At 32.7% G+C, this 14,521-nt stretch overlaps 1 protein-coding gene across 1 annotated transcript in view; it reads right to left on the bottom strand.

The window, feature by feature from the left end:
• Window positions 1-14,521, bottom strand: part of GSG1L (GSG1 like) — a 370,570-nt gene that overhangs the window by 284,210 nt on the left and 71,839 nt on the right. Inside the window, exon 2 of the mRNA XM_074282771.1 lies at window positions 225-272. Within this exon, the coding sequence (XP_074138872.1) occupies window positions 225-272 (48 nt within the window). The remainder of the gene's footprint in view (window positions 1-224; window positions 273-14,521) is intronic.

The raw sequence follows: 14,521 nt of genomic DNA, 5'->3' as shown, positions 1-14,521 counted from the left end.
TTGGTATAATGAGGCTAATCAGAACCAAGAGCTCATGGAAATGGGGAGTGTGATGTTCACAATTCTGACAGATCCTGTGAGGAATGACAGTTATTTAAGACACAACTTGAGACACAATAAGGTATGGAAGAATATGGGTACATAGAGAGATTAACTCAGGAGAGATTCTCCCAACAGAGGATTATAGCACTCATTTTGAAAATTGGAATTCAGATACTTCTTACCTTTCTCTGATGCTGGAGCCAGGTCAATAAAACTCCGGCATGTTTCACCTTTGAAAAAAAAAAAAAAGATTAATTTTAGACAGTTCCATTTTTTGTCTCTTCCCACTACCATGTATCCCCTGGTCTCAAGGAGGCTATGGTCGGGACAAACTGATTTTGGCCTTTAATCTAGATAATATCTTTTAATTACCATCCTCACATAGCACATTCTACTTTCTCTAGCCTAAATACCCTTTGCAAGGAAGTGTTTAATCTGATATTCAAAGCCTTCCCCAATTTGGTTCAAATCTAATCCCTCAACTTTATCTTACATTCCTCTTCATATTACTCTACATCTTATAATAATAACTCATAATAATAGATAGCATGAATAAAGTGCTCATTATGTGCCAGGCTCTATACTGAGTGCTTCACAATTATTATCTCATTTGATCCTGAGAAGTAGGTGGTATTAGTATTCCCATTTTATAAATGACAAAATTGAGTCAAATTGAAGTGAAGTGGCTTGCCTAGAGTCACACAGTTACTAAATATCTGAATCTAGATTTCAATGCAGGTCTTCCTGATTCCAACCTCAGACACTCTATCCACTGAGCATCTAGCCAGACCCCTCATTGTCCCCAGAATAAATTCAGGGCTTTCTCATGTCCTTATACATATTGTTCTTTATAAACCTTTCAAGGAACTATTCCAGTGTTACTTCTCCTATGAAGTTTTCCCAACTGGAAGCAACTCCTCCTTCATTGGATCTCATAGCAATATGTACTTTTCTGCATTTATCTACTTTGGTTTTTTAAATTAATTTTTTATTCATTTTCTCTTACTAGATTGTAAGCAGATTGCATTAGTGAATAGAGTGCAAGATGTGACATCAAGAGGACCTCAGTTTGAATCCCACTCAGACTCTTAATCAGTATATCATCCTGGATAAGTCATTCAAAATATCTCTAAACCTCATTTTCTCTGGAAATAAAATCTACCCATGTTAAAACCTTGGGTCTGTTTTGTACATAGATAGAATGTAAGTCCATCGTGGGGGGGGGGGGGAAGAGGGGAGTTCTTTCTCTTTTGTCCTTACAGTTCCAGATCCTAATACTATACAGATAATTAATAAATGTTTATTGATTGATTTCAGGACTCACACACTCCCAAAAAAAATACTATCACCTACTTCATGTGGTTGTTGTAGGACATATAGGATGGAAAGTATTTAGCAAAACTTAAGGCTCTAAATAAACATGAACCATTATTGAAATAAGAGCTTATTTTGTCTATATTTGTGCTTAGTATAGGGCATAAAACAGGTTCTAAGTAAGAATTTGTTGAATGAGTAAATAAAGAATGTATGGTTATAAACCCAACCAATTTTTTTCTCCTACCAATTTTCTACTCTGCCCTACAGTTTCTCATTCTTGTCTATCACCTTTCTACCTATTTAGAAACCAGATTTTCCCTAGAAATCTGTATTTTATTCATTGATATCTGCAAGCATTTCTTCATGCAATGATTGTAGTGATTATTATTTAGGAGGTAGAATTGTTATTCCTATCTATAAATGTATTTTTGATACAATTAAGGTCAGTTATCTACCCTAGATAAATACTCCTAGGATGATAGGAGCTAGAGCTAGAAAGAATGTGTAAGACTGTAGAGAAATAAAAGCCTTGAGAAGTAAAGAAGCTTGGTGAAGGTCACATAAAGAACAAGTTCAAGATTAGAACCCACATTCCCTACCCAAATTCAATGCTCTTTCCACTGTTTCTTGTCTTTCAGTCTTACTTCCTTGCATAATTTAAACTTATTAAAATATATCTAATAAGTGAGAATTTTGTTGTAGCTAAAGTGAGCAAGCAATAAGCATGTATGAAAACTACCCATAAGATCAGGCATTATACAAAGCACAGGGGACAAAAAGAGATACTTACTGCCCTCACCCCCCCTGAGTTTATATTCTACTGGATGATCCTGTCCTAGTAAGAACAAAAGCTATATGTAGTCCCAATCCACTAGGAGCTCATCATTGAAAAAAAAAAAAAAAAGAACACTGAATTTAAGTAAAACTGAGTAATATATTTTTACCAAAGATAGCTTTAAAAAGTAAATTTGAATCATTTTGTTTCTTTTATTCTTCATTCTTTTACTTCATATATTTATGACCACCCATTGGAAAAAAGTAAAAGTAAAATGAATGGAAGAGAAAGTCTTACTTAGTCATTTTTCAGTCATGTTTCAACTATTTTTTAGGGTTTTCTTGACAAATAATGGAGTAGTTTGCCATTTCCTTCTCTTTTACTGAAAAGGAAATTAAGACAAAAACAGTTAAGTGACTTTCCCAGGGTCACACAACTAATAAGTGAGTGAGGTACATATGAATTCATGAAGATGAATCTTCTGAACTGTAAGCCTGGTGCTCTATCTGTACTAGCACCAAGAGGGAAAAAGAGGAAGGCTCAAGTGAAATCAAAAAGAAAAGAAAAGGGCTTTTTCCATCTCATTTTGTATTTCATTAAATAAAAAAGAAAAGGAAAAGGGAAGACAGTAACAAGGAAAGAATCATATTAAAAATAAGACAAATAATGGAAAGTATAAGTCAACTTTCAATTACTTGTCCAATTGGAGGATAAAACGAAGCTTGGTTAGTATGAAATAATGGTTAAAATGGTTTAAAATGGTCAAATAATGTTTGTTCCCCAATTTCATTTCTAGACATTTGTGTTACTCACATGCACATACTCTACTGTCTAGTCAAATTGAACTTCCCATGCCTCTAATATCTTCCTGTCTACTTCCATTTATTTCATTTGCATATACTATTCCTCATGCTGGAGTAGATTTCCCTATATCTTTGCCTGTCAAAATCTTTCTTTTCCTTTAAGGATGCATTCATATGCTACATCTTTCATAAAACCTTCCTTGATCCACCCCTGAGGTAAAAGTGATGCTTTCCTCCTCAAATTTTCCATACTATACCATTTGACCTTTCTGACAGATTTGGCCATACTCCAACTTGTACTAAAATTATTTATGTATATGTTTGATTCCTTTCTGCTAGGTTGTAAGCTTCTCAAAGGTGTTGATTTTCATTTTTATATAACCAGTGCCTAGCCCTAGGACAAGGTCTTAAACATAGCATTTACTAAATAAATGTCTGTTATTTGCGTTGAATAATATTTCAACTTTTTATATTTTGTTTGGTGAATACAATCAGAAAGACCCATATACTCAATCATTGATAATTCAATTTTAAGTGCCTCTTACTCTGGACACAAACAAAAAGCAGACAGAGATACCAGTCCTGGTTAAGCAGTAGCAAACAGTAGAACTGTAATATAATTCAGTTTAAATCTTTGTTCAAACATCTACTTAAATGTTTCTGTCCAAAAAGTTGTACCTAAAAAATGGTCTAAAAGCTCTGTGAGAGCAGGGGCTATTTCACTTTTTGTCTTTGAATAGTAGTAACTAGTACATAGTGATTGCTTAATAAATATTTCTTGATTGACTCATTCATAGAAACTAAGGGCCACAGAATTGGAAGGAATCTTAGAAATCCTCTAACCCAGTGGTTTCAAAACTTTTTTTTTACTCTTTTGATTATTTTTTCCACTGATTGGCATTGAGGAATGATTTTTTTTTCCCAATGGCACCTATATAATGGTTCCCAAAGGGATGAGTTTTGATTACTTTAAAGATCTAACACTCACCTTAGAAGGGAAAAGATTGAGAGTTTGCACAACTACAAGAGGTGAAGGAATACAGAAGTAATAAATGAAGGACAACTGTGATCATGTTGGAGTTAAATTGGCTATTATAGGAAATATGGTATATAAATACCATCTTCCATTCTCTGACTAGTTGATCATTGCTCTTAGAGTTAATCTATAGCTTTCCAGGAAGCCCAGACCACACCTCAGGGACCACAGCTTTAATTATCTCCTTTATTTTTACAAATGAGGGAAAAGAATGTCAGAAGTTTGTGGCAAGTGAAAGCTGAAATGACTGAGGAACCAAAGGTTCAAGTTTCCAAACATATTGACTTAATTAAGCAATACATGCCAGTAGCATAACAAATCAGGAATAGTCAACTTCCTTAGCTTTGGCACTGGATCCCAGATTCAGGAGACAGATTTTTATGCATTAAAAACAATCAAATAAGACCCAATTAATTTTAAAAAGCAATTAATCAAGATATAAAATTACATAATCTGATTTCTAATTAGAGCAAACATTAAGAATTTTCTTAGGTGGAAGGGGGAGAGCAAGCAGGTGCAATTCCCCAAATTTAAAAAGGGGTGTCCCATTCCCCCAAGTATCTGTAAACAATCAAAGGAACAAGGAAACACTAACTGATCAATATGGCATTAGTTTTCAAATAAGACATATTAATTATTTGAGATGTAATGGTGAGAAAATTCCTTGCATCAGTCTTTACACGTGACTGAGTTTCTGTTCAGCATAATGTAGGTCATTAGTGAAAGGTATCTAAACAATTGGTAAAGAAGTTCAGATAGGTTCAAACAATGCAATAAGGTTTTCTCACAATTTTAACAACTGAATATTAGAAAGAAGAAAATTCAGTTAAAAACTTTGAACAGAAGAAGATAAACAAACAGCAGGTAATAGGGCCTCCAGATCATCTAAACAAATACAAACATCTCTGAATAAATATTGTAAGATGAAGGAAAATGGATTAATACTTGATGAAATAAAACATGTTGTAGAGATAAATTGGTTTTGTAATTGATTCTTTGACCTACTCAATTAATAATTATGTGAAAGAAAATAAAAATGATTAAAACAACATATGAAAATTTCTAGGATGTACTTAAAACAGTTGTTGGGGTGAAAATTACATTTAAAAATACATGTTAACAGAATTGAAAATGAGAGGATTAATGAACCAAATATTCATCTTCATAGGAAACTAGAACACCAACAAAAAGCAAACTTTTAAAAAAGTACAAAATAAGAAATATTAAAAATGAGAAGAGAAATTTTATAACTAACATTTGAAAAAAGACTAGCAATTGATAAACTCCTAGCTAATCTCATTAAAAAGAGCAAAAAATCAAAACAAATCATAACAAAAGCAGAAGGCATTCAGAAAATCATCAAAGCCTACTATACACAGTTATATGCTGATAAAATAAGAACACAAAATACATAGTTATATATCAATAAAATAAGAATACAAAAGAAATAGAGAAATTCCTTTAAAAATAAAAAATATCCAAAACTAACTAGATATCTTAATCAATCCAATCTCAGAAAAAGAAATAGAATTAACTATAAAGAACTTGTCATAAGGGGGGAAAAAACCTCCTTGTCCTCATAGACTCACAGGAGAGTTGTATCAAACTTTAAAGAAAAAATAGCATTCATACTACATAAATTATACTCAAAAATTAAGGAAAGAAATCATGCTATTAAGCTCTTTTTATGAGATGAAATTGGTTCTAATACCTAAGCCTGAGAAGGATGAAGCAAAGAAAGAGAGTAATGGGCCAATGTCATAAGTGAATATTAATTTTAAATTTTAAATAAAATCCTGTCAAACTACAAAAAAAATTTCCAAGATATCATTCATTATAATCTGTTCATACCATGTTGTAAAAACATTTCAACATTAGGAAAATATTCAACATAAGTTAACATATTAAAACAAAGCATCTAAAACCATATGATCACCTCAATGTAAAAAAAAAATACTTTACAGAAAAAACTGACAAAGCACTAAACTCATTTATGTAAAAAAGAAAAAAAACTTATACAATATAGACATAGAGACTTTTTAGAATATAAAAAGTGTCTAAGACAAAAATGAAGCATCATATGTCATAAAAATATACCAGAAACTTTCTTTTAAAATATGGGATTAAGAGATAAACCAAATCAGTTTCAGTAGAGCAGTAATGAACTGAACCAGCTACACCCAGCGAAAGAACTCTGGGAGACGACTATGAACCACTACATAGAATTCCCAATCCCTCTATTTTTGTCTGCCTGCATTTTGGATTTCCTTCACAGGCTAATTGTACACTATTTCAAAGTCCAATTCTTTTTGTACAGCAAAACAACTGTCTGGACATGTAAACATATATTACATTTAATCTACACTTTAACATATTTAACATGTATTGGTCAACCTGTCATCTGGAGGGGGGGAAGGAGGGGAAAAATTAGAACAAAAGGTTTGGCAATTGTCAACGTTGTAAAATTACCCATGCATATATCTGGTAAATAAAAACTATTAAATAAAAAAATACATGTATGTACTATAATTTACTTAACTATCCCCCTATTTGGGGGCAATGTAGCTTGTTTTAAGTTTTTTTTTGCAGTTAAATATAATACTTTTATAAAAAAAATATGGGATTAAAGTGATCTCAATAAATAAATTATAGAAATTAAAGTTGTAAAGATAGACAAACAAGATAACATTATTCTTCTCTGATGATGACATGGTGGTTTTATTTATTAAAACCTAAAGAATAATCAAAGATACTAACTGATACAATTAATAACTTCTGCAAAGTTGCAATCTACAAAATAAACCTTTAAAAAATCAATAGCAATTAGGGGCAGCTAGTTGGTTCAGTGGATAGAGCGCCAGCCCTGAAGTCAGGAGGACCTGAGTTCAAATGTGGCCTCAGATACTTAACACTTCCTGTCTATGTGACCCTGGGCAAGTCACTCACTGCCAGTTGCCTCAGGGGGAAAAAAATCAATGGCAATTCTAGCAAAAATCAAATTAATAATAAAAGACAACAAAAGTATATAATCTACCAAAGATTACTCTACCAAAAGATCAATCTACCAAAGAACACACACATTTAATTTCAAATTACTTCTTTAAGAAATAAAGGACAACAGTAGCTGAAAGATTATTTATTACTCATAGATGAGCCATGAAAATATAATAAAAATGACAGTACCAAAGTTAATTTGTGTTTTTAATGTTATACCAAACTGTTAAAGGAATATTTTACACAATTTAATAAAATAATAACAAAATTCATTTGGACAAACAAAATATCTCAAATGTTAGATAAAATAATTTAAAAAGATAGAGACAACAGGGGAATTGTATTTCAGATGTCAAACTAGATTATAAAGTAATCACCATCAAAATTTATGCCAGTAGTTTTGGGTTTTTTTAAATAAAGAAATAGATGAAAGTATCGTCCTACACAATGGAGGAACAGAAGCAATGGAATTCAATAATCCACTACTTGATAAACCCCAAAATATAGTTTACTTTGGAAATAATTCCCTACTTGACAAAAAAAAAACTGCTTAAAAAACTGAAAATCAAACTGGCAAAAAAAATCAAACAGGAATGGTAGACCCATACCTAATGCCATATTGCACAATAAATTCTAAATTAATATATCAATGTATAATTAAAGATCATACCATAGGAAAAAAAATAAAGAAGCAAGCCATTTATAGTTATGGATAGGATATCCTTATCTAAACAATAAAGAAAGCAATTACAAAAACCAAAATATATAGCTTTAATTACAAGAAATTTTAAAACTTCTATGTGAACAGAAGAAATTCATCTAAAAATTAGAAAGGAAGAGATTAAATGGAGATTTTTTGGGTGGAGTATCAAATTTCTCAGTTAACAGTTTGGAATCCCACATATATAGATAATAGGTATGGATGTGTGTATGTGGATGGGGTGTAGTCAAACCCATTGCCAATAGATAAGTTTTCAAATCACATGAACATGAAGTTCTCAAATCTATAATTCAAGGTCATATGCCCAAGTCCAGCTGAATTACAGCACATTAAAAAGGAGGGGGGATTAGTTACCAGGTGGAAAATTATAGCTAAATTCTGATTGGGCAGATTCATAAATCCACATACTCTAATAAAAAATAGGAGCATTTTGGTAGCACATGAATAGAGAGTGTCAGACCTGAAATCATAGATTCATCTTCCTGAATTCAAATTGAGCTTCAAACACTAGCTGCAACACCCTGGGCAATTTACTTAACCCTATTGCCTCATTTTCCTCATCTCTTAAATGAGCTGAAAAAGGAAAAAGCAAACTACTCTAGTATCCAAGAAAACTCTAAATGGGTTGCAAAGGAGGCAACTGAAAATAATAATAATTATTATTACACACTGTTTAAAAAAACCTGAATTTTCTTAGAACTTTCATCTTCTGATTCAAATCAGTTCCACTTATTCAATGATGAAGAGAGCCATCTACACCCAGAGAGAGGACTGTGGGAACTAAATGTGGATCGAAACAGCATTCTCACTTGTTCTGTTGTTGTTTGCTTACATTTTGTTATCTTTAGCAGTTTTTTTCCTCCTATTTGATCTGATTTTTCTTATGCCACAAGATAACTATATAAATATGTATACATATATTGGATTCAACATATATTTTAACATATTTAATGTATTGGATTACCTGCCATTTAGGGGAGGGGGTGGGGGGAAGGAGGGGAAATTTTAGAACAGAAGATTTTAGAAGGGTCAATGTTGAAAAATTACTCATGCATAGTTTTGTAAAATAAAAGCTGTAAGGAAGGAAGGAAGGAAGGAAGGAAGGAAGGAAGGAAGGAAGGAAGGAAGGAAGGAATCAAAGGGGGAAGTGAGGGGGGAGTAAATGGTGGAGAGAAGAAGAGATAGGGAAAAGAAGGGAAGTAAGAGTAAAAATATTGTACTAAGTGCCTTACAATTATTATATCATTTGATACTTACAACAACCCTTGAAGGTATATGCTATTATTATTATTATTATTCCCATCATATATCCCATTGGAAACTGAGAAAGACAGAGATTAAATGACTTACTTGGACTCACTTAGCCAATATGTCTCTGAAGCCATGAAAGTTTTATTAATTCCATGTCCAGCCCACTGTGCCACCTAACTGCCTGCCAGAAGAGAATATCTTCAAATTCAAAAAACATATCAATGAAATGGTCCTTATCAAGAATCTACTATGTTCTAGACATTATGCTAGATGATGGGCATATAAGGACAAAAAAAAAAATGAAACCATTTCTATTCTCAAGGAACTTAGATTCTATCAAGAAAAACAATATGTAAATATATAAAGAACAAATATAAAGTAAATGCAAAGTATTTTAGTACAAAATAGGGGACACTATTAATTGGGGGACCAGGAAAGGCTTCATGTAAAAAGGTGATGCTTATTTTTCTTCCTTTGTTCTTGAAGAGGACCAATGACAACATTAGCTTAATGTCTTGATTTGCTCTTGAATTGGATTTAAGTGAGCCAGAGCTGCATAAAGTTATACCTCATTCTCTCTTCCAGAGTCTCATCAGAGTCCAGTAGTAAGACAAAAGTCAAGATGACTAGTGATGGCCCAAGAAATGAGGGATTCAATAAGGTAGCTAAGAGAGAAAGTATGTTCTAGGTGTGTAGCACAGGGATGGGGAAATGAATATCATTTGCGAGAAGACCAGTTTTTATGACTATAAAGTAAAGGAATAATAAATCACTAAATATTGTTTAAAAATGAAAGAAAGAAGCTGAATCTCTTTTAGAGCTTTCATCTTCAAAGTAAATGAAAAGATGAGAGAGGAAATGATGGCTTATAATTGAGTTCAAGTTTCCAGGTCAAGACAAATTATATCAAAGTAGAAATAACTAATGTTTATAGAGTGCTTTAAAATCTGCAAAGCACTTTAAATACAGTATCCCATTTGAGCCTTACAACATTATACATCTTTGTCTCCAATTTACAGATGAAGAAACTAAGGTACAAAGAAGCTCTTAGTGACTTATCCAGAGTTACATAGCTGGAACTGGAGAATTTTAATCTATGTACTCTTCACTCTAGCTCACTTACTATTAAAGGTGCTAAAACAATTAATAGGTGTGATTCTCCAACCTCTGGTTATTGATCTTAAAAGAATCACTAAGGACAACAGAGGTAACCAGAAGATGGAGATGGGCAAGTATGGTTTCAATTTTCACAACAAAAGAAAAGGTGTATTAAGGAAACCGGAAACCATTGAACTTGATGTCAGTGCTCAGCATGATTCAACAGTAGACTGAACAGGTGGCTTATGAAAATTTAGAAAAGATAACAGTGATAATTAAGAGTCAGAATGGGTCTACCAAGATATTCATGCCAGACTAATTTAATTTACTTTTTAAATAGCATTACTGAAATGGTAAATTAAGTGTATGTTGTAGACATAGTATAGCTTGATTTCAGCAATCTGTTTGAGAAAAACTTTCATAATATCCTTGTAGACAAGATAGGAAAATGTAGACTGAATAATAGGGCAGTCAAGTGAATATAGCAAGTTTAATGACTGTACCCAAAGAACACCCAAAACTAATTAATGTCTCAATGTCAACCTAGAAGAAGGTTATTGGTGAAATGTTACAGGACTTTGTCCTTTGCTATTTTAAATCTTTATTTTATGACTTAGTCATATAGATATAATTCTTAGTAAACCTGTGGGTAATAATAATATGAGAGGAATGATAATATGTTAGATGACAGAATCAAGATCCAAGAAAACAAATCTGGATATGCTGGAACAATAAGCCAAAATACTGACAAATAAGGTGAAATTTAATAATGATAAAGATAAAGTGGCCTAAAAGAACCAAAGGGACAAATATAGACAAGATCTGGCCTAGTATTCTACATTGAAAACAAAGACAAGATTTTTAGTTGGCAGCAGACTTAGCTCAATCAATAGTATGAAGTGGTTAACAGAAAAAGTTAATATTGTCTTAGCCTTCATATACAGAACTATGGTGTCCAGAGCAAGGAAAAAAATAATCTCATTGATCTTAAAAGGAAAGAAAGGGACCCACATGGGCAGAAATGTTTGTGGCAGCCCTTTTTGTAATGGCAAGAAACTGCAAACTGAGTGGATGCCCATCAGTTGGAGAATGGCTGAACAAATTATGGTATATGAATGCTATGGAATACTTTGTTCTGTAAGAAACAACCAGCAGGTTGATTTCAGAGAAGCTTGGAGAGTCTTACATGAACTGATGTTGAGTGAAATGAGCAGGACCAGGATATCATTGTACATGGCAACAAGAAAACTATACAATGATCAATTCTGATGGGCATGGCTCTCTTCAACATTGAGATGATTCAAACTAGTTCCACTTGTTCAGTGATGAAGAGAGCCATCTACAAACACAGAGAAAACCATGAGAACAGAGTGTGAAACACAACACAGCATCTCACTCTGTTATTTGCTTGCATTTTGTTTTCTTTCCCAGTTTTCTTTTTCTTCCTTCATGATCTGATTTTTCTTGTGTAGCAAGACAACTATATATATATATATATATATATATATACATATATATACATAAACACACAAAAAATAATGGATTTAACATGTATTTCAACATATTTAACATGTATTGGACTACCTGTCAGCTAGGGAGAGGATAGGGAGAAGGAGGGGAAAATTTGGAATAAAAGATTTTGCAAGGGTCAATGCTGTAAAAATTATCTATGCATATACTTTATAAATAAAAAGCTTTAATTTAAAAAAAAATAATCTCATTGTTCTATGCACCGATCAGCCCACATTGAGGATGTGATGATCAGTTGTGGAAGATATATTTTATAATATATATTTTATTTTGGTAAATGTTTTATCAGATATATTAAATACCAAGAAAGTCTACTAAATTTTCTTAATAACTATTTATACTTAAAGTAATTTATATTTGTAAAGTACATTTTTTCAGTTATTGCTTTAGATTTTCATCAGATTTAATGACTTTTTTGGTAGATTAATAGGAATAGGATAAGAGGAGGGAAGGGTGGAGGAAGAAGATAAGAAAGAGATCCACAGAAAGAGAGAGGTTAAGTTATAGCCAGGCAAGAATTAAAGTAAAAGAGTTATCAGGGATAGGAAATGAGATATATGCAAGCACTATAACAAGAATCAGTTAAAAAAAAAAGTAGAGCTAGTAATCATTGATCTCAAAGTCAAACTTAAAGATTCAATCACTGGAGAAATCTACATTATGTCAATCATATTAATATTGTTTACATATCTATAAATGCTTAATATATATGTATGTATATATATATATATGAATGTAGGCTATGTATGTGTATATATAGATATTTATTGGCTAGGTGTAAATATATATACCCACACTTAACAGTAGCTTAACTGGAGGATATGGGGAGTGAATATATGGATATGGAGAATAAAGTAAAAACTGTGCACAGCAGAAAACAAAAGAATAACCTACAAGGAAGCAAAGATGGATAGTCATGAATATAATCTCTTCTATTATTATATATGCTTTCTTAAAATGGAAATTTATGGCTATATATTTTGAATCTTCTCTGATATTCTGCTAGGCATGTAACACTGTTTTGTTTCTTTTTCTAATTTTTTTTTGTATCTAGTTTTAAATAAATATTTAAAATTTTAGTGACTTTTTCACAAACCTTTCCCTTCTTGCTCTCTTCAGCATTTGACTGTTGACTCTAGATACCTCCTCCTCTTTGTATTTTCATGATACTTGTCTCTCTTCTTTCCTCCTGTCTAGCTGGGTACTCCTTGGAAGTCACTTTTATTCAATCACTATACATATTCCACTTCTTAACTGTAAGTATACTCTAAGGTTCTGTCCTAGGTTCTGTTCTCTTTTCTCCATATACTCTTTTTGTTAGTGATCTCATCAACTCTTATGGGTTCAGTCATCATCTTGATATAGAAGAGTCCCAAATGCATTTATCCAGTCCGACTTTCTCTGTGCTCAGCTCCAGTCCCATATTAGCAATTGCCTGTTGAACATTTTGAACTGATGATCATACTGTTAACCCAAACTCAATATGACCAAAATAGAACTCATTTACCCACTTCAAACCATTTTTCCTTCTCTAACTTTCCTATAGAGAGTCCCCCCCATCATTTTAATCATCCAGGTTCACAGTCTCAGAGCCATTCTTTCTTCTCACTCTTTCACCACTCATTTCCAACTGACTGTCAAGTCTGATTGATGCTAGTTCTACAATATCTCTCTTATTCATTCCCCACTTCTCACTGAAATGGCCACCAGCCTAGTTCAATAACTCAGTACCCTTTTCCTGGATTTTTGCAACCTCATAATTAAACTCTCTTTTAAGTCGCTCCCTTTGACAAGCCATACTCCATATGGCTTCCAAAATGATATACCTAAAACACCATACTGGGACAAAAAAAGCTCCAATCTTCCCCTCTCCATTGCCTCTAAGATAAAATACAAACTCCTGTGTTTGACATCACAACATGACCCTAAATTACCTTTTCAGACTTATTATACATTACTTTCCTCCATGTCCTACATTCTAATCAAACTAGTATGCATATTGTCCTTTACATCTAATATTCCATCTCTTGTATCTATGCCTTTTCACAGGGCTGGCCCCCATTTCTGGATTCCTAAAATCCCTCATGAAATTCCTTCAAAGTTCAGCTCAAGCAACACCTCCTACATGAAGCCTTTACTAAACCTCACAACTGCTAATCCCTCTCTCTCCACAAAAACTGTTACTTTGAATTTTACTCTGTGTATACTAAGAATCTATCAGTTTATGTGTAAAGCTGTTTTGTTTGTTTGTTTTTATGTTTTATTTTATAGTAATTTACTTTTTCCAATTACATATAGAAATTGTTTTCAGCATTCACTTTTATAAGATCTTGAATTCCATGTTTTTCTCTTCCATTCTTCCTTTCTCCCAATCTCCTCTCCAAGAAGATGCTTATCTTCTGATATGGGCTATACATATACAATCATATTAAACATTATATGTATAGATGTTGCTTGTCCCCAGTAGAATATGTTTCTTCAGAGCAAGAATCATTTCATTTTGGTTTTAAATCTCCAATGTTTAGCACAGTGCCATAAAAGATGTTTAATGAATGATTGCTTAAATTAACTGATTGATTAATTGATTAACTTGAGTTGCAAATGTGACTACTCAGCATAGACACAGGTGGTCTGAAGTAGAGATAACAATGAACTGGATCAGGTACTACTTCCTAAAGGTCATATACCTAGCATGCTTCTGCCCCAAAAGAAATTATGTCCTACTGAAAAGGCTACCTTTCCCAATACCAAGGTAGGATATGAAGATAGCAGAAGTTGGGGTTAGGAAAGATTAGGCAGGGCTAAACTGAATGGTACAAAAGTGGACAGAAATTCAGTATGGAGAACAAGGGAATTAGCTTCTTATTATCTAACCCCGTGTCAGAAAATGTAGTATGACAAAGAATATTTCTGGGTCATGTGTTACCACATGATAATGTCCTCTGAATTATCTT

This window comes from Sminthopsis crassicaudata, chromosome 1 (assembly GCF_048593235.1).
Source record: "Sminthopsis crassicaudata isolate SCR6 chromosome 1, ASM4859323v1, whole genome shotgun sequence".
Classification (NCBI taxonomy): Eukaryota; Metazoa; Chordata; class Mammalia; order Dasyuromorphia; family Dasyuridae; genus Sminthopsis; species Sminthopsis crassicaudata.
The sequence above is the reverse complement of the archived record's forward strand: the minus strand, read 5'-3'. Positions and strand labels throughout refer to the sequence as shown.